The following is a 21,915-nucleotide window of genomic DNA, read 5'->3' as shown; positions in this document are numbered from 1 at the left end:
GCGTCACCGATTCATATATTCGCAAAACTATGTCCCAATACGGAGAGATTCTCTCTATCGAAAAAGAAAAGTGGAAGAATTTTTTTCCCGGTATACTAAATGGCGTACGTTTATTACGCATACACTTGAAGAAGCCTATACCTTCTTATGTGATTTTCGGTCAAGATACAAGAATTCCGTGCAAATCACTTTTTACCTATGACAATCAGATGGCCACATGTCAATATTGCCAAAAAGCTGTTCACTACGGTAAGCCATGTGATAAACTGGACAAAAAGACAACTACACCAAAGGACAACGGTGCTTCCTTCACACCAACCCCAAGCAACCCCAGTACACCTGTGAAAGCCGCCAACAACAGTGAAGCATCCCCTTCAACGAAACCATCAGTATCCTCTATAGAACAAAGTACACCGGCTGCAGTGAACAACTTACCCTCCAACCAATCAGCAATTGCAGCCAATATACTACAAGGTGCATCTACAGCAACTAGCAACGAAACCAGCAACAATGCCACCGATGCGGCAATGGATGACGAGACGAATCACGAACGAAGTGCCCCTCAATCCTCGCAGGAGGGAAATGGAAGCTCCTCTTCCCCTAGAAAAAGGGTGACAACGAGATCCAACTCAAAAAAAAATTTATTTAAAAAATTGGCTCAATCGGCCACGTAAAGCTTTTACGCAAATAGGCCTGAATAAAAAATATCTTTTATATGAAAAAAAAAAGTGAACAGAAGTCGATGAGAACCGTTAAAATTGACCAAAAACGCACATGTGGGCCGGTAAGGTTATGGCCTCAGTATTTTGGAATTCTCATGGAATTTTGTTCACTGACAACCTTGAAAAATTTAAAACGTTTGAAAAATATTGTATCGACCGTACAGGTATTTTGCAATAATTATAGTTTTGGCTTTAGCGGTCTGGTAAATCAGAACGGCGATTTCCCTTGAAAAGGACCACAAGGAGTTGTCGAAACGTCGGGCAGTATATAACAGCCGTTCTTATTTAACAGACCGCTAAAGCCGAAATCATAATTATTGCAAAATTAAAACTATGAATAGCGAACGTTACATTGACCGACCAACGGATTTGTAGAACGAGATCGTTGAAAAACGACTACAAGTGAAGAAGAAAAATGGGCGCTTTTATCAAGACAATGCGCGGTATCACAAATCGTTCGCTACCATGGTAAACACCCCTATTCTGTACGTCGATCGATTCGAAATATTCCGATCGAATATGCAACTTCCATTCTGCATTCCGTTCGAGTTGGGTATGAACTCGAATATAATTCGTTCGAGTTATTCAATTTTTGAACATTACCCGATCGACTTGCGTACGTATTACTTCTGTTCGGTTTAGAATCGTTCTAATTTGGTTATACAAGTGTGACGGTTTCGTTTACTAAAAAATAAATAATATAAAAAGAAAAAGAACGTGTAAGTAATGTTGATAGCTTTGATGGTCAGTGTTCGAAATTTCGAATGTTCCCGAACGAGAGTCGATCGAATCATACAAGTCGAACGGAATAAAGAATGCAAAATTCGAACTCGAACGAAAGTGTAGAATCGTTCGTATCACAAATCCGTCGGATTGCAGAATCGAGGTGAAAATTTCGTGAATCGGGATTCAAATTGCTGCCGCGCACAACTTAATCTCTCTATATGGCCCCCAGCGGCAACTACCTATTTGCAGGCCTCAAAAAGTACTCCAAGGAAGGAGATTTTACTCCAACGAGGAAGTCATCGCTGAAACATGTGATAAATCGTTCTAGAAAGAGAGGTTATCGACATGTTTGAGAAGCGCTGGACTGATTGTTTGGCTCTTGAAGGAGACTATGTTGTAGAATAAAGTTATAATGTATTAACAAAGTTGAAAAATAATATTGCTCCTCGTGTTATTTTCGAAGGCCTTCAATTTTGTTTATTTTTATCTAATAAATGTTATGTTAGAACATTTGACTTTTTCTTCAAGTTTCGTCTTAGGCTCATCAGTGCTTCGAAAGTTTAAGTTGAACTGTCATTGTCACCTAGCAGTTTAAAATAAACCACTAAGCAGTCGCAAAGTTTGCACTAACTAAGTCATACTTTTAAGATTGACGTTAATGCGATTAGTACCTTTTAAAACCAAGGTTGGGACTAAAACAATCAATTTTCTAATTCTTGCAAAAGTAATAAACTTTTTTTTAATATGCTTTTTCCAATTTCTATTCTACAATTCTTTCCTGAACAACATTTTTGTAAATCCAACTGTTTCGAAGTTACTAAAATTTGAAAAAAGTGTATATAAGAAATACCCAGTTCTGGAAGTATCGGAAATTGTGGTCAAAAACTCCAGAAAGGAAATATACCTTTTATTTTCCCAAAAACACCAGAACCGATTTTCATAAACCTAAGCTCAAATGAAAGGCTTTGTGGTTCTATAGACAGCTGTTGAACTTCATCGGGATCCAACTTCCGGTTCCGGAACTACACGGTGAAGTGTGTTTTAAATTTCAAATTTGAAGCGACGATTTAAAATTAGAAAGCATTCTACTAAATTTGGCTCAAAATAGTTTCAAATTGTAATTTATGATAGTTTATGTCCGAACCAACATTCTGGTGTGTCTAATTGTCGCTCGCGAAGCAGTTTATGCACTATTTAGTTTCAATCGGTAAACGCAGGTTCCTAAAAAGGAGTCGATTAGGTCTATGGTTAAGAAACACCGTAGTGGAATATTGTATTGATTTAATTCATTTCGTTCTAATTGTGTAGAAAAACTTTTGTTATGACTGAATAATAATTTACTAATAAAATTTTGAACATCTCAATTTTGTTCGTATTGAAGTCGTCCAATTATCTATCTAACATTACCAACCCGCTCAAAACAGATTTTTACGTATCGGACGTAATCAAGAGTCGACTCCACGCCAACAGATTGTGAACGCTTCCAGTTGAACTACTAAGTAGCAATGGTAGTTCGATTTGATCAGCTAATGCACTGATAAGCGGTAGACGAAACCGAGTGGTGTGATAATACCTTTCTCTTTCATCAACACATTTTCATCCAAATATTGTTTGCCTTTTTTATATAATTGTTGACAATAATTTGGTCTCATTTTTAACACCTATTTATACTGAGGTCTCGTGGAGGATACGCGTAACTTCGGAAATCTGTGTAAAAAACCGCGTAACTTCAGAAACGCGTAAATTCGGGAATTCGCGTAAAAAAAAGTATAGAAAAAAAATTTGTGGGTGCCAAATATCTTAGAAATGCATGAAAATCGACTTTGGGACTTTGAGACCGCGTAACTTCGGAAATCCGCGTAGAAAAAACCCGTAGAATGGAAGAAATTTTTTTAATACCAAATGTCTTATAAATGCGTGAAACGTCCAGATCTGATGTAATCTGAACATTTTTTTTGTGTTGAAGGACTTAAAAAAATTTCGGGATAACACCAAATCTCGAAGTTTCATGCATTTCTAAAATAAAACAAGAAAACCGCGTAAAAAAGACCCCAGTATATTTCGATTGATTTGGGCAATTCACAATAACATGCTTCAGCGATTATGACCCACCTTTCTCGGACTAAGCGCGTCATAAATAATACATTTGAACTAGTTCATTGGTAACTTTCATTGGTCTTCTTTCTGGAAAAGAAAAAAAAATGATTTGATGATTACGCCACTTGTACGAACTTGTATATCTCCGTATACTTGAAATATCGGCCATATGATCTTCGAAATCGACCCACAGTCCAATTCTAGTCTTGAACGAGCCTAAAATTATGGGTATCGGTTAATCTATATACAAGAAAATTAAGCGGTAATAAGTTTAGACGTTTACGTCACCTATGCCATTATATCACCAGAGCCGCAAGTGTTAGCCAAACCTGAACAATGAGCCAATAGTAGTTTCCAAACGAGCTTAACTTCGTTGAGATCAGTTAAGACATTAAGTTGGAACTTAACTAATGACCCAATATGCGCTTTCAAATGAGCCTAAGTTCATTAAAATCGGTTCTGTTATCACCGAGAAAATTGAGGGCGAAGGAAACTACACGTTTTGTCGGTTACGTCTCTTATACCATTATATCTCCGGAACCAGAAGTCACAGTCATTTGAACGACTGAATGCAAAAGTCGGATAAATGCAACTTAGTTTGGAAAACCCTTTTAAGTATTTTTGAATGCAGAAACCGGTTGAGAACATTGAGATCAAAAACCGGACATGAACTTTGCAATGCAAGAATGGTTTAAAGACATCTTTTTTAAGAGCCGGACAGAAACACTTTGAATGCAAAAACCAGACAAAACTCAACCGGTTCTTCCAAAACAAATGTATTTGTGCCAACCGGATAAATACATTTGTTTTGGAAGAACCGGTTAAGTTTTTGTCCGGTTTTTGAATTCAAAAATACTTAAACGGGTTTTCAAAACTAAGTTGCACTTATCCGATTTTGGCTTTCAGCCGTTCATTTAATCTTCAAATTTAATCAATGACTCTATAGCAGCTTTCAAATCAGCCTAAGTTTGTTGAAATCGGTTCAGAAATCTTTTAGAAACTTGAGCAGCAATGAATTTTGATCACTTACCTATGTAAGTGACAGCGATTTGAACTTCGAACCTGTTCAATGAACCAACAGTAGTTTCCAAACAAGCCTAACTCTAATGAAATCGGTTCAGGTTCTGGAAATTTATCGGTAACTTCACTTATACCATTTGATCTTTAAACTCTATGAATGGCGTAAAAGTATCTTTCAAACGAGCCTAAGTTTGTTGAAATCGGTTCAGTCATCTCCGAGAAAATTGCGGGCGAAACAAACAACACGTTTTGTCAGTTAAGTCACTTATACCACTATATCTCCGGAACCAGAAATCACAGTCATTTGATCTTTGAACTTGATTAATGGCTCTATAGCGGCTTTCAAACGAATCTAAATTTGTTGGAATCGGTTTAACCATCTTCGATAAAATTGAGCGGTAATTAGTTTTACGTTTAGGTCACTTATGCTGCATTTGAATAAAATCATAGCCACTTACGGTAGTGTGGCAGAAAGAATGAAAGAATTTCATTGCATTAAAGTTTAGTTGAAAAGGTATGCATTGAAATCTAATGCTACGCGAGAAAGTGCATGAGAGGTTTAATTCAAACAAAGCCTTTGTCTCTAACAACATTTAAATGGAACAGTTTAAATGGGCGTTTCAATGGAACACCGAACCGATTTCAACAAATCTAGGCCCGTATGAAAGCTATTCTTAGGCCTTTGATCAAATTCCAAGAACAAATGGCTGTGACTTTTGGTTCCGGAGATACGATGATATGAGTGATGAAATTTCCGAAATCGAAAAAAAAATTTTTTGATGAGCAAAGTATTAAAAAATCCCAGAAAGTCGATTAAAAAAACGGAAATTTCATGTATGGTGATTTTTCAAGATCTATGAAAATTTAACTAAGTGTGTTCAGAAGGGTTTTTTTTAGATTAGCACCACTATTCTCATACAAATAGACAAAGCAAATGTCAAGCGCAAAGCAAATGTCAAAAGTAAGCCCACATTATTGTCAGAAATTATCTTAATGGAAAGGCCAACAAAATTTCTAATGAGACTGTTTCGATGAAGGAGAAAGGCATTATCACACCACTAGGTCGATTAAGAAGAGGTTTTTTTACTGAATCTATTATATGTTGGTCAAAATGTCTTACCGTCATTAAATTTTATGACACAGATAAATACGAAATTTTCAATTTCGAAAGATTGTATAACTATTTGAACTTGTAGGCCTTGTTTTTTGATGGCCGCAAGAACTTTTTACGTCTGTGATGTCTGTCGTGTTCCGGAACTGGAAACATATTGTCAAAAACTACATCGGAACTTGTCTCGATTTCTAGTGAAATATTAATGAGAAAGGCTTTATTACGCAACAAGGTGGATTAAAACAGGTTTTTGTATCAAGTGTCAATAATAATATCTATTTAAAACCCAATATCTTTTGGTTGAATGTATTTTCCGAAAATCGATAACTGGATCAATGTTTTCAATTACTAAAAATCTCATTAAATATTGTCGAATTTCGATCTCTTGAAAAATGTCACGTTCTATCACGCATCATCATTTGGCAGGTACAACGTTACCAACCCGGACGAACCGTATTTTGTGATAGAATCGATGGAATCACTCATCCACTACAACAGTCTCTATGATGATCTGGGAGACGACAATGCGATCAAGGCCGTTATCTATGCCGTTAACCAGAAAGGAAGGAGCCAAGGTGTTGTCGTTAAAGATTTTTATCTCGAGACCACGACCACAGAAAATCGTGCCGGTAAGAGGAAACCATTGATTAGTGAATCGAACGTTATTTGCAATCTAAATATAATGCTATTTATTCTTTCTTCCACAGTTCTCACAAGCAGCTCGCTGGACAACGTTTCACCGATTCTGTTCGGTGTATTGCTCACTTTGCTGGTACTGTGTTTCGTCATATTTGTGCGTGTTTACTACATCAAAGCCACAACATCCTCGTCCACAATCACGAATGTAAACAGCGATCTGGTTAGCAACACAAAGCAGCACGGATCCAAACAGGACCAGTCTTCCAAGGTACATTGCGCTGATGCTGTTATTATGCGTATTTGATTAAACGTCACCATGAAGTGTGAATGGTTGAAATTTAATCCACAAAGTGCTTACACATCAATAGAAAGCGAGCATGTTTGCACTCAAAGATCAGCCCACCCGTACTCAAATTACGCCGGTTCATTTTATTTTTCGCTAGAAAAAAAGCACCACTCGATAAACATGAAGCTACACGCAAACCTTCTGCAGTCAAGTGTATCAAATATATCTTCTAGGAACCATATCATACACAATTTCAAATCCGGGCGCAAGCAAATAATTCTTTCCAAGTGTTCAAGCAAACACTGTTATCTACCTCCCAAGCATAACAAACCACCAACGTAAACATGTGGCAAATAATAAGAAACTCTTGAACAAAATAGGAAAGCTAACTAGCGGCAAGCTAAATCCTTCGGCACCGTGAGAAAGTGTTTACCTGTCCTTACTCAGGAGTATCAGATCTGTATAGGATTTTGCGGTAGAAAGCTTTCCGTGGCTTGTGAACTTGACTATACAATTATCAATTCGGTTCGAATCTGGTCTGTTTTCGAAACTAAATCTTTAAATGTTTTGGTCATTCATTTAATAAACTAAGCATAACCGATATTCTCAACCTCGAGGTTAGTGATTTGGGTCATATCCCTCTCCATTTACCACCTACTGCAGGACTGTTCATTGTTCAGCTGTCAACTGGGAAAGGCGATCACAATAAAACGCTATACCTTCTATTGCCGCAAAACTACTTGGCCAGTGATGGTAGCCATTAAAACCAGAAGGAAGAAATGAAAAATTCCAACAACACAATACCGCAAACCGCAAAGCTGCCAAACCTTTTGTCTGGCTTGATTTTACCAGAACCAGAAGAAAGTGCGCATAATGAAACCAATTTCCCGCCTTTATCGCGGTGTTCTACATTTACCCCCATTTGTTCGACCGGTCGCGTTGTGTTCGCCTGCTCGTTTTGTGGCACCTTTCCACCCGATGGGTTCCGTTGTTGTTCCGCTCGCTAGTCCCTACTGGTGGCGCCAATTAGTGTTCGCTTGCTATGCCCCGCTGTCTGTGTTACACTGCACCGTGATAAGGAAGTAGCGTTTTTTCTTGATTTACCGAAACACCGACGTTTTCGGAAGGTGAAGTGCACGGTAGCAACGATCAGTTTAACGATCTTTTTTTTTTAATTCTGAACATGCAATGCGAAAACATTGAGAATGGTGCAACCGAGAAAGCTTGAATGAACGCAAAATAGGGAGACCACGAGAATAAAAAACAAAAGCTTTTCGTATACCGCGGAAAAACAATTACTAGAACATCTAATTAGACATCGCGAACAATGAATGTGGTTTTTTACATCGTACTACACGAATAGATGGCAATTATTTCGAATGCTTTAATTGGAATACTTTTCTTATTTCACTGTCGGGTACAAAACCCAAGTGAAGTACTTATTTATGGTCGTCCAAGACTACCCTCCATTAGAGATGCATTTGCTAGTACTAATGAGCCATGTTGGAGCTCTTAATGAATCCCGATACACACTCGTTCTAATGCATATAAAGAATGTTTTGTTGGTGTAATCAATTTGATAGTAATGAACAACTTTATGTTCTATACTAGAACTCTTTTACTCTGTGTTACTGGCCAAACTTTCACAGGAACATTCCTTCATCCTGTCATAATTTTAACAACAACCCAAACAGAATGTTTGTGAGATTCATTCGAACAAAACTGATAGTTCAGTGTACATTCAATTCTCCTCTGATCACGAGATGTCGAGGGTCATACCATAGAAAAAGCGTGCCATTGAACGAAGAAGTTTTTTCCACCAAATAGCTACATTTCGACATATGTGTTAGTTTACTCGTTTAGTTTATTGTCAATCCTGCTCATGTTTAGTTTCGGACACCAAAAAATTCACATAATTGAACAAAACCAGTTGTTTATTTCATAATAAGTTGAAGTTATATGTACATCACAATCAGTTGATTAAGATGGTTCTTCTGTCTGTAAAATGCTCGAACTTTCTGTAGTAACGTTGGCATTCAAATAATGGACCGTTTTAGACGCGGCGGGGTGCCGTTTCTATGAACGCGCACACTTTTGAGCGGAGTTTCTTCACTGTTTTTGCCATCACTAACGCTCGTATCCGTACTGTATTTTACAGTATTGTACTGTATTTCTGACCCAAATACTGCGTACTGTAATTCACCCTTAAATGTACTGTATTTTTCTATTAAAATGTACTGTAATGTTCATATCAAAAAATGTATACTGAATTTTGAATATCTAACGCATTTAATTTCGATTCACCGCAATACAAAACGTCAGAAGGAACAGTGACAACACATAGCGAATATAAATAGGGGAGAACGTAGCGCAAATGGCCACTCGCAATAATTCGAACACTAAATGTCACTTCTCACCGGCTAAGCTTTTTAAACGTGGATTCGAGCTACAGTTACAGTTGGCTTATGTTTATTTGACATGTCATCCACTCATTTTAGGCTCTGTAGTCGATGAGTGCGAAAGTGTCGATTTTATCGGCAAAAGTATAATTTTCCTGTTCCAGAGTTTTTGGGTAGTAGAAGGTATTCCCTGTAAGAAATTATATTCGATGAGTGTTTTTAGCTAATTATACTATGACCTCGCCAAATCGAAATAAAGGGGTGGAATGAAAATGATCACTTTTTGGTGGGGCGAAAATGGCCACTTGACTCACTCTAAGTATTAATTTTTTTTTTTTCAAAAAGCTGATTTTATGAAACTCAACAGTAAAATAGTCCAAAAATTCCCAAACATAATTGATGTTCACAAATTACCGACGTAGTGCGCACGTTACGTTTTCTGCGCAAACCCTAAAGTGGCCACTTTCGCATCGGTCTTCCCTACAAGCGAACAGTAAATGGATTTGCCCCTTTTTCTTCTTCTCAACATGTTTTATTTTTTCATTATTCTCTTTCGTTCAGAACGCGTCACAACAATTTTGCTAAATTTGGTTGAATTAAAACAATAGAAAATTGTCTCCACCAGAAACAAAGATTTTACTAAATCAAAATCGTCAAAAATATCCGTTTTTTGAAAAACAAAAAAATTGCTCAATTTTTGTGCAAAAAATGTTCGCTGATAATTCGAGCATTTTTAAGTTTATACTGAATTTAAAAATACCTTTAAAAAGGGAAATAAAAAGAAAAACTCAAGAAATAATGATTATGAAAATAAGGCACCTGATACTTATTTTCTTTCGTTTTATATTAACTATTGTTAGATAAAATGCGAACTGCCAAATGTACAGTCGATGCACTGTTTTTTTTTTTATTTTTACGCAAAATGTACTGTTTTTCGTTAGAGTTCGAATGATAGAGCTGTCACATTTTGTCTGCTGCCTCATTGGTTACTATGATTGATGCTGCATGGGTAGTTTCGTCAGTGCGGGTAAAGGTAAACCCATGAAAAATCGGCAATTTTTGTCCATTTCTTTTAATTATTGCCCGCCATTAGATTCCATACAGATAAATTGATAACGAAATTTCTTAGTATTCCAACCTAAAAATGCCGGTATTAATTTTCCGAGTTACTCCCACTGTTGGAATTAGTGTAGTACACCTTCTCGTCACATTGTTATAAAGCGTGTTTATGTTAAATTTCAGACACCAGATTTAAAAAAAAACCGGTTGTTTATTTCAGAACGATAGAGCCTTCAGAATGATGTTGATCCTTCTTTCTACAAAATTCTCGATCTTTCTGTGATTCCGTACGGTATTCTCCATTTCCTTTCTTTTAAAGTTCGAAGAGTCTGCGCTTAGAGCCCAGTACTTTTATTTTTTCGATCGAAGTACTAGACAGTTTGGTGGATTAACTGTTTCTGGCATGTATTTGACTTCTTGTACTTTATACCAATCCAGGACGGGTTTCGCATAGTGACAAGAGGCCAAATCACGCCAGAACAGAGCTGGAGAGTCGAGGCTTCTGATAAAACATGTGTTCTTGTACACATCCTTATCGATAGTACCGATATTACGGAACTTTTAGATCTCGTATCCCAACTACATATAGCCTACCGAATCAAATAAGTATTCAGGAATTCGAACACCTCTTTTGTTCACTCACCTAAAGATTTTGAATTTTACAGGGGAGTTCATCCCTCATACGAAGTAATTCATAAAAACCTAATTTGTCAAATGACGGAAAATTTCATTTTTAATGACTTAATGATTAATTAGCATGAATTTTCCTGGTTTCGACTGTAACTTGCATTCTGCTAGCAGGTGCGACTGAATGCATTTAAAAGCAGGTGCGACTGAATGCATTTATTACCAGCCAAGCAGATGTGTGCTTCTGTGGCTCAGTCGATTTACAGACATGCTATGTGATCCAAAGATTCTCGGTTCAAGTCGCGGCGGTCGCTGTCAGGATTCGTTTTACTATTTCAGTAAATTTCATGTCATGGAATTTAAGACACAATATTGAATGTTCTTTCACTTAAACTTGCGTGAGCTGCGACGCTCCAATTAAGTGCATCTAAAAAGATGTAAAATCACGTTTTTTTAAGTGTGCAGAAATGCTCGACAACGGAATTCCTTTGCATTGCGGTATGTAACGCACAGACCCGGAAGTAGTTTGAAGTCTTCGAGCGTGTATGTTTCGTTGCCCATTGTAGTACAAGGAATTTTTAGTGTGGCAGTGTGGTGTGGCGCTCCTTAGCACAACATTTTGCAGTGATTTTTGCTTGTCTTCGCGGTTCGGTACCTTTTTCACTTTGTACGTCTTCAGTCATTGCTTCTGCTTGACATTTTGTACGCATGATTTTGATTTCCAAACTTTGCGAACCCCATTTCACACAGAAAGATTGAGATTTTTTTTCTAGAAAGGCTACACACTTAATTTCGTTCGGTAAATCTTGCCTCTTTTGACGAGTTTTGAACAGACGAACTACCGAATATTTCGATTCTACTGATATATCAGCACAAATGAACATTTGTTGACAGCAGTACCTCAAGGTCACATCACAGCAATACCTTAAGATACTGCTGTCAACATATGTTTATTTGTGTTTATGGTTCAGTAGAATGAGAATGTTCGGTAGTTCGGCTGTTCTAAACTCGTCAAGAGATGAACAAAATACCGAATGAAGTTTATAATGAAACAAACTCGACAACAAAATGCACTGTACCGATATATCAAAATACTATTTCAACGAATCTCGGAAAAACGCGTTTGAATTATTGAACAATCAGTAAAAATTTTTGATGCCAATCTAATTAGGATTATCTTTGTACCGAGCTCGAAAATCAGTGGAAGCTTCGCCTGTAAACGGAGTTTTTCACTCCTTAATGTTCTACTTACAATCCTAGGAAATCAGCCATTGTTGAGAAACGCAAATGTAGTTTTCTCTGCTCCCGATAGATGAATCTTAAACAATGAAACATCAGCGTATTTTGAAAAATGTATTAAATAAACTGATATTTATTCTTCGCTCAACGACAGCGAAGGAAACGGCTTTTGCTCTTTGTGACAATGGCTGTTTGCCAAAGAATGTTAATTTCGATCGTGGATTAGAAATAAAAAACTAAGGTTATCCTAATCAAATTAAGCCAGCCATACCTTTTTTATTCCATGTTCGAAATTTGACAAGTATTATTCTTTATTAGAGTTTACTACAGTGCTCAGGCGCGTATACAGAGCGGGGCTTTGGGGGTTCAAACCCCCCGAAACTAAAGAAATTATTAGGCGAGACAGGGGCTAGACCGGACACGGAGTTAAACTGGACAGCTTAAATATCTTATAAACCTGCAATTATTTTGATTCATGGATTGACTTTGAAAACGCGTATCAAGATGGCGAGGTAGAAATGACTTGGATAAAAACCCAATAATGGATATTTTTATCAATTTTCAAAAAGTGTCCAATATAACCCCGGTCTCCCTAATATTATGAAAACCATCTCCAAAGTTTTTTTTCTGGGTACGCACCTGACAGTGCTCATTTCATGTAAAAATATCAAATAATTCCTGACATACGATTGCTCAAAGTGGGACATACTAAGGCAAATGGCGTCGATTGTCGTACCTCATGAGTTGATTCTAGAATGAAGAATGTTATATGAATTTATTTGTCTTTGAGTCCTCTGTGAAGTGACAATTTTTGAAGATAGGCTTTTTTATAGAAAAAAGGCGGGTTGGTAATGTCACAGACATAACTGGAGGACGTGAATACGAATAAAACTGACATGCTTCTTTCTCACTTCCGAATATCGATAATCATTCGTCTTAGACAGTGTGAATTTTGTAACTGTCATTGCTTCGTTTTCAGAGTTTTAACGGAGCATAATACATATAGTACGATTTATCGATGGCAAACATATTCTACTATGCTATTAAATAACATGGAACAAAAAGTGTTCGTTTTGTAGATCTTGATACTCAGTAGAGGTCAACTTTGCATAATCCTTGGGGAATATTTTAGAGATTCTAAAAAATCGTTTTGCGTAATTTATCTAGCTAATGAGTCTTTTTGCTATCATTGATTTATCTTTAGCAGAACTAACATTCTGGGCTTCTAGAACTGGATTCAAGAACTAAATGTTAAATCAGGCCTCAGAATTCAGTTTCAATATTCAGCTTCGGAATCTAGATAAAAAAAATCAGGTAATAAATTTAGCTCTAGAATTATAGAACGGCATTTCAGGTATCAAATTGCGTTCTAGAACTGAATTCTAAAATTAAATTTCAAATTTTAATAAAGGAACTAAATTCAGTTCCGATTTTAAAGTTCCAGCATGTAGGCTCTGAATCCTGGAAATAAAAACTAAGCAGTGGCGTACGGAAGAAATTTGGCCTGCAGCAAAATAAGACGTGCCGCCACCATCATTAGTTTAGTGAGCAAAACAAAGGCTGAACTTCAACTCCGAAGGGATCTATAGGACGTGCAAAACAAAGAGTCCCAAGGATTGTTTTGTCACCTTCCTATACGCTACTGATACTGATATTGAATTGAGGAATTATTTTCTGAAACTAAATTTAGGAAATTATTTCTGGTTTGAGGTCAGTTCTAAAACTCAGGTTCAGAGTTCAGACCTAATATTTAGTTTCAGAATCTAGATCAAAAATTCATATCCATAATTTTGTTCGTGCATTCTGAGGATGAAATCCTAAATCAGAATTCTGGATTCGAATCCCGAGTATAAATTAAGAAACTAAATTCAGTTCCAAAACTTAGTCAAGAAACCACTTCCAAAATCCAGAATTAGGATTCAGTTCCAGAGTCATAGTTTTTAATTCTGCACCTATAATCTGAAACTAAATTCTGAAATTGAATTTTGAAACTAAATTCGGGACCTGAAATTAAATTCAGAAATTTAGTGAACCAAAATCAGAACTCTGAATTCAGTTCTAGAATTTAATGAAAAAATCAGTTCTCCTCCGCTACTGGTTGAAGGCGACTGCTAGCCACGACGTCCGAAATGCGACTGAGAGCTGCGACCTGAAGGTTTGAAGTTTTTACCACATGCACAAGGTTGATGAAAGAACTTCACCACGATGTCCAGTTCCGTCTATCGAACTAGAAGAAGAAATGACCGAATCAAAGTTTACCTTTTATACTCGTTCAGCAAAAACTCGGGACTGAAATCTGCCTGATAGACCGGTACCCAGAATTTCGTTTCGGGAGGGGCCCAGATCAAAAATAAATCAAATTACTTCTTCATATCTAATTCTTGGTGCGCCTTTAGTACCTCTTGTTTCTTAGAAGCGTGAGTGCAAACTCAATAGTAATTAATTAACAAAAAAAAAAATCGAATTCACATAGAAAATAATTTCCCATTTAAGTAAATATTCATATATTCCAAAAATTGAAATTGGGAAAAAATTGATTTTAACTTTCTCATATCATACAGTTCCGGATTCGACTTCCGGTTCCGGAATTACAGAGTGTTGAGAGTGTAAACCTTTAATTTCATGAGCGCGTTTTTGTAAATGACAATGTAAAAAGCAGCTTCTTCTAGTTTAATAATTTTGCTGGTTTCAATTCGAATATAATGGCACGGAAAAAGAGCGTTCAAAAATTTTTATATATAACACTTATCGATTTTTCAAACTTCTTAGTAACGGTCAAAAACTACAAAACTGAGCCCACGGAAATTTCTCAGAGAGAACTAGGACAATTTTCGAAAGCATGGTTTCATACATTTCGATTGAATTTCAGTCAATCCAAATTCCGGAAAACACAAGTTAATAAACACAAGTTACTAAGGGGTTAAACAACTTTTGTGTCTAGGGCACATGAACGTTTTTACAGAGGGGTCTCGTATAACGCGGTACACCGGTACAATTTGTTGAGAACTGCTCCGCCAGGGGCGCTTTGAATAGAGCATGAAAAAATTCATATGTTTCCAATAAAAAAACAGTTTGAACATGAAATATCGCGAATACTTTACTTTCGGTGGAGTCGGTGTTTTCGGGAAGAATGTTCCGGAGGTCAAAAAAGATCAAATGGTGTAAACAGTAATTGAAATTTCTCGCATGGCTGACTCTAGTGTGCAATTCAGCGTTCGAAACTCCTGCAACTTAAAATCATGTTGACTTATTAAGATGGTTTCCTCGAGAAGGTGTTTTAAGGTTCCAATACCTATTGAATGATTGATGAAACAGTTCTTATTGTATCTACAATGTGATCTTCTGTAACTGAATACCATACTTGTTTATGAGAGTGATCTTATCGATCAGTTTTTGAATAAGTTGATGAAGGAGAGACAGGTTTTAAACTGTTTTTCTAGAAGGCGTTAGTAAGTTACTAAATTATTAAGATGAATTAGCTATCGACATCTGAAATCTGAGGAATTTGATAGAGTGAAAACTCGATGTTTTGATTTCATACTTGATGTTTTGATTATTTATACAATTATATATAATGTTAAATACATAAAATGTGACATATATTGCTCATATAGTTTCATTTTATTTTTTATTTGAATTAAACCTTTTTTATTGAAGGAAAAGACCAATGGAGCGAAAATTTCATAGTCACACTCTTCATCAGGCAGTAAATCTCTAAATTCAGTTTTTGTAACAAGTGCGGATAACCAATTCGAGATTGTAACAAAAGCTGCTAAACGTAAACACATTTCTGTGAACTGATAAAAAGTAAAAATCGATAAATTTATAACACTCCTGATAGCTGGAAAGTTTGCAGGGATCACTGCAAGGGAAACTACAAAAAGCAAACCGAAGAAGTTTATTCTGAATGGCTTCGACGCGGTGGATGTCGAGTTAACAAGAAAGAGCCAAAAATACAGTACCATTTTCCAGAATGGCTAGTTGCGTCCACTACCAGGGAGCTTCAAATTGAAGCTTTTTGGTGTGAGGGAGTGTGGTGGGCAAAAAAAAAATAAAAAAAAAATAAAATATAAAAAATGGCAAAAAAGTTCACAATATAGTGCCTTTTGACAATACATGTTTTTAAAGGTCTTTGTGATACTAAATGTAAACCCTAGTATTTCGGAAATTATGTATTTGATGTTATCCTCAAAATTAAGTTTTGTTTACAACAGGACTCTCAAATCCTCTACGGTCGAATTCCGTTTGAAGACGTTTCGGGAAACGATATGGTCGAATACGACTGTTGTGCGTTTGCGATAGAAAAAATTTACGATTTTTTTTTATGTATACAAAACCATTCTATTGAGACCGCACCAATTGGAGAAAAAAAATCGAACTGTTTCTGCGGGAATTTGGAGTTTGGTCTTTGAAAGGATTAATTAATTTAAAATCATTGGCTTATGTTAGTTTTAGGAATTGTTGTGGAAGGTTGAATTTATTTAAATAGCAAATAGTATCAAAAATAGTCGAAAATGAAGATATTATTCAAATTATTAATCGTACAGTAAGTTATATTTGTGGTTAGTTTTGTTCACTCTGATCGTTCTTCTATTTAATCAATAAGTTCTTTAGTTGTGTATTAGATTGTCTAAGGATGTGTTGCATTTGTTCTCGTCGTTCGATGTTGTTATCCAAAGAACAAAAGTTCTCCAATTCGTTGAGTAGCAAAATTTTTGAGTTGATTTCTTCAGCACTTGGTTGTGGAATAATAATATCGTCTATATCATCTGTATCTGGATCAACATTAGTGACAATTTCTTCTGCCGTAATCAATTTATCAGCGATGATGTCATCAATTTCCTCATGAGAAAGATGTTCAGCACCCATCTTTCCACCGAAATCCTTAATTTCAGAAATTAAATCGTTCTCAATATCATCGATTTGTGTACCAGGCTCTAAAAAAATATGGAAGTAGTAGTTTTTTCCAGCAATTTTTCAATGTTGATGACTTAAAAGTAATCATATTTCTTATCAAGTTTGTCCGCGACCAGACAGCTACTAATTCCTACACAAGTATTGTAGAAGAAATCTCTACCGTCAACTAGTATAAATCACGAAACAAATATAATTTTGCCAAAAAGTAGCTTTCTGCTGTTCATATTATCGAATACTTTTTGATATCCCAAGCAATGTTGAGGAAAATACACTGCTCTTAAATTATCACACACAAGCTTTTTTCAATCTTCTAACCAGTTTAAAAAACCTCAAGAAAACGATCTTGATAAATTAAAATAAATCAAGATTACAGAAATTTCCAACCCAGAATCGCACACCAGCGTCACCAAGTGAGAAATTTTTTTACATTTTTCACATTATTTAATCTGTTTTTACCTCCTCTACTTTCTTTCCGAAAACACCGCCAATCTATATCATCAGGTTTTAAAGATATCACATAATAAATTTTATGTCGTAAAATTGTGATCACACTAGAGCCATTCTGTGGGTAAGTTCTCAACTAACATAGTTTTCATAATGTAAACTATAACATTCCTAACAACTTTCCAACAAACAAAACCGCTCTATCTTTTAGTTTTTTTATAAGAACATAATTCTGATAATTGATATTTGCATTCAAGCACACTAGTTACATATGATGGAGTAAGTCCAAGTTAATACTTGTTGTTGTTGTTGTTGTCGTTTATTAGCGACTTTAACCACGTTTGGGTCGTTCACCGCACTTAAAAGTTAATACTTTTGCTGTTTGACAAATTTTGAATTCCCGCATTCTTCAAAATACTATAATTTGCGAGCTACTTGAAGCTCAAATCGTTTTGTCTGTGTTAAACGAATGATTTATATCATGCATTTTTCAAAGCGCCCCCTGCGGAGCAGTTCTCAACTAATTGTCTGTCAAACTACACTAAATTGTTGGTATAAGTATCTACAACAAATTTGCCGAAGATTGTGTGGCTCTATCTGTTGACCGAAGCGAGATAACCGTTCACAGCCCCAATCAGTCGAAATCCCATATGCTCTGGGTCCCGTTTATCGCGGTTATCCGGCAATAACGAATCCGGCAACAACGAATACCGGCAAAACCGAATCTGCGTTATACGAGACCCCACTGTATATACTTTATGTTAAACGATGTTATCAGTCAATGAATCGGAAACGAAAAGACGTTGAAGAAATATTCATCTATTTACAGGATGTGGCGGTTGATGACAGCTCAGAGATTCTCGTAGCGTAGTAATTGAAGACCACTCAGCCAAGGCAGTCTTCGAAGAGCAAATAGGACGAAACTTTTTTGACTTTCGTACCCTTTCGATACAATCGATGTGAACATTGTGAAACAAGGCCCAAATTGTAATTCCGTATTCCAGAATACTGCGTTCTAGTTCGATTTAAACATTCTAGAGAAAATACACAGTCTCGAGTGTGGCGTTATCATTATTGATTTTTTCGGTAATCAATCGCTCCAATAATGCACACTAATACTCACTGTCGATGGTTTAACTATCATTTTGCAGTTCATGAAAAGTATACCATGATAATCCCAGATTATCGGCATCATGACCTGCCCAACCTCCCATTGAACCTCCCTAGACTGCATCGAAACTGCAACGTACAAAAAAAAAAGTCCAACCGAGCATGTTTCCAAAGTGCGCTCGCGTTCCTCTTTTGCCTTGAATACGACTTACTTTACTATGGAACGTCATTTCAAAATTGTACTTAAGCCAAAAACATAATTTTTCTTCATGTTATCGGAAATATGATCAGCAAATTAATAACTCAGAAATGCGTAATTAGTATTCCTTTTCCAACAGTTTGAGAAAGTTTAGTTTTAAACTCATTTATGATTACTTCACACTGTTGAAAATTCAATCACAAATTCCTGATCACGATTCCGATAGCGTGAAGAAGAAAAAAAATTTGTTGAGGTATAAACAACAAGTGATATTCACGATCAAACACTTATCACTCTCTCAGAGGGTAAATTTTGAAAAGGCGACCGTTATTCACGACAAAATTGAATCATAAAATATCAGAAAACTAGTCGTAGAACAGATCGAACGCGAAAGTTCCGGAAAGACTACAAAGGTTGTTGCGGATAGAATAAAATTGTAAGAGCCGAAAGGCACGAGCTAAAATCAAGAAGACATCTGTTCCTCAAATATGAGGACTAATTCAACAAGAGCAATAATATATTTATTTTAAACTTCAAATTTAAACGAGCATTTTTTTTTGTTTTCATTATTTTTCGGAACCACTGTAATTGAATTTTGGGATCTTTCTTTTATAGCGTCTCGAACAACCTAGCCTTAGTCAACTACTGCTTCTGTTTCATCTCGTTTTGTCCAGACTATTATAATTGAATTATGTTTCGTTCATTAGAGAACTGTTTCCGTTTGTGTTGCTATACTACATGGAAAACACAGCTGTGTTTGAGAGAAAAAGAATAAAAATCATTGGTGAAACTCAACTTGGTCTGAGACACCGAAAAAAACAAAAGTAAAGCTTGCTGGAGCACCAAGTGCTTCACTCTACACAAACACGACACATGGCCATTATTACTGGTAATAACTATCTGTATGCCGTTTCATACTAAGCATTCTTGTGTTCTACAACAGTGTTCGTTGTGCACAGTTTTAGTGAAGTCGCAACGTTGTTTGCAATTGAAACGGTATAGAGTTTTCATGCAATCATCATCAACATGAAACTAATTCGATTCGGATCCAGTGGTTTGTGAGTCTGATCACGACAAGATTCCTGGGAGCATAAACTGCAAGTCGCAAGACAGCGAAAACTTGCACAAATTTGTTTAAATTCATCACGTCCCAATTTCGTTAGATCTACTCCGGCCGCAAGGAGTGCGTGACACTCTCGGCAGTTCGTCTTCAATCCAACGGACATGATTGCAATCACCATTCGGCAGCATTTCCGTACTTCCTATGCAAACGCAGTCGCACTTCCACAACGCAATCAATTGTTTTAATTAACTTACTCACAATAAAACCGAATTTATTGAAGGAAATTTTCCATTTCATTAATTACGAAAATTCGTTTTTGTCTTCCTTTCTGCATCGACAGAAAAATGCCAAACAGAGTCCTCGGTGGCAGCATGGTGCTGGAGGAGCAGGAAGCGGAACAGGAGGAGGTGGTGGCGCAGGAGGTACCGGCGGTGGAACAGGAGGTGCTGGGGGCGGCTCTGGAGGTCCATGTTCCGGAACTAGTGACCATCAGCGCGGTACAGGCGTTGACAGCAAAGCCAGGCCTGACCAGTCGGACGACGATAGAGGCGATCCGGACGTGATTCCGGCGCAGTACGGTAAAGATGATTTACTTTTTTTCGTTTTTTTTTCTCCTGATTAACTTTGCGTTCGAGTGGCAACACCGTCAAGGACGATTGATGGGTAAATTCACTCTAGCGTTTCAGCGAAGCGTGTAGCGTCATAGCTCGTGGGATTCTAATTTACTTTCATTTTTTTTTCTCTCTCTCTCGTCCCTGTTTCTCACTGCTCTGCTGTCGTCTGTTGATTTTCAGTGTCAAACGACGGGGAAGATTCCAGTTTCAATTCGTCCAAATGGCCTAATGGGAGCTATGTAAGTATCGAGTAACAGCAAACACAAATGCGTGACTTTTTTGCCATTCGGTCTTTCATCGAAATTGGAAAAGCTGATGATGATGCACGATAGACCCAGCCGGCTGCCAGATGGAAGTTGATGAAGTGTTGCACTTGATTGGCTGCGGGGTGTCAGGGTGACGACGAGTCACAGCCGAACAGGGCTACGTGTGACGTTCCACCGACCGTAATGAAATTTAAGAACTTTGTTATACAGCTAATCGAATTTCGGACTGGCTGCTGACTTGATGGCGGTTAATTTTATCCAGTGTAACGCTTATTAGAGTGAACCAATGTTTGCTCAGATTAGTCAATATTCATGACAGCAACTGATAAGCTCACTGGAGAAAGCTATTCTGTAATCGGGTTTACATCATTGGCTAAAATTAAACCTACCCTTAACCATTATGTTGCCTCTCTGTTCGGATTAGAAACTTTCAATCCTGTAAGCGGATATTGGAGATTATCGATTTACTTTGTAAGTTAAAACGTGAAGCTTATTATTCATTATTTTGCTCACGCAGCCGAATAGAAACGAATTTTTTAAGCATTCTCAGAAATAATTATATTACACGTATGTTGATTATACACTCAGAACAATCCTCACTTCAATGCTACGTAAAAACGTATGTGATTTTTATCCATAGAACTTTTCTTGTAATACTTATGTGAAGTATAGATAGCACAGAATGAACTCATGAACTCTTAGTACACATTTGTATCACGTAATATCTATATCACTTTTTTCGTAGATTCTATAGAATACTTTTGTGAAAATTTCACAAAAATTTTTTCATTTAAATTGTGCTGTAAAATTTATTTCATCTGAACTTACTTTTTACCAGAATTTTACTTAATAGCCAAATTATTTTCATGTAATTGTTGCTATAAAGTTCTATATTGAATGTATATTGGTATTAAAAACTAATAGATTACATCGTCTGTTGAACATAACATTGCGATAAATTTTGTTCGCACGCAGATATTCTGAAAATTTTACAATGTTGGATACATTCCTGAGTTAGCCTAATTTTGTGCTTAGGGCACATAACCGTTTTCATTTTGCTTACGTTCTGTCTCCAACTTATCAATGCATCGCAGTTTATGCCACCTAGCAGTTCAAATTAAATCGCTAAAGTGACGTAAACTTTCTTCTAATCAGAGAACACTTTTTTGTTTTGCACCGAAGTACAATGTGTCCGGCGTGCCGAACGAAAACAATCCTTCGACGAATACTGGAATCGACCAAAGGTACAGATAAAATGACGAGAAATAAATGTCACTCTCAGCTTAGCTTGCAAATTCCGAGAAGGGAGGGGTCCATGTCCAGTCAACGATAAAAGCGCAACAGTAGCTTGAGAATTGTGTCTTTTTTTCATTTACC

The 21,915-nt window shown here is 36.6% G+C and overlaps 1 protein-coding gene across 1 annotated transcript in view; it reads left to right on the top strand.

Moving 5' to 3' along the window:
* LOC131427758 (CD166 antigen-like) overlaps positions 1-21,915 on the top strand; it is a 1,130,565-nt gene that overhangs the window by 1,089,463 nt on the left and 19,187 nt on the right. Inside the window, exons 14-17 of the mRNA XM_058591222.1 lie at positions 6,103-6,305; positions 6,384-6,583; positions 19,999-20,236; positions 20,453-20,511. Of these exons, the coding sequence (XP_058447205.1) occupies positions 6,103-6,305; positions 6,384-6,583; positions 19,999-20,236; positions 20,453-20,511 (700 nt within the window). The remainder of the gene's footprint in view (positions 1-6,102; positions 6,306-6,383; positions 6,584-19,998; positions 20,237-20,452; positions 20,512-21,915) is intronic.

This window comes from Malaya genurostris, chromosome 2 (assembly GCF_030247185.1).
Source record: "Malaya genurostris strain Urasoe2022 chromosome 2, Malgen_1.1, whole genome shotgun sequence".
NCBI lineage: Eukaryota > Metazoa > Arthropoda > Insecta > Diptera > Culicidae > Malaya > Malaya genurostris.
Note: the sequence above shows the minus strand (reverse complement) of the source record. Positions and strands in the feature narration are given on the sequence as shown.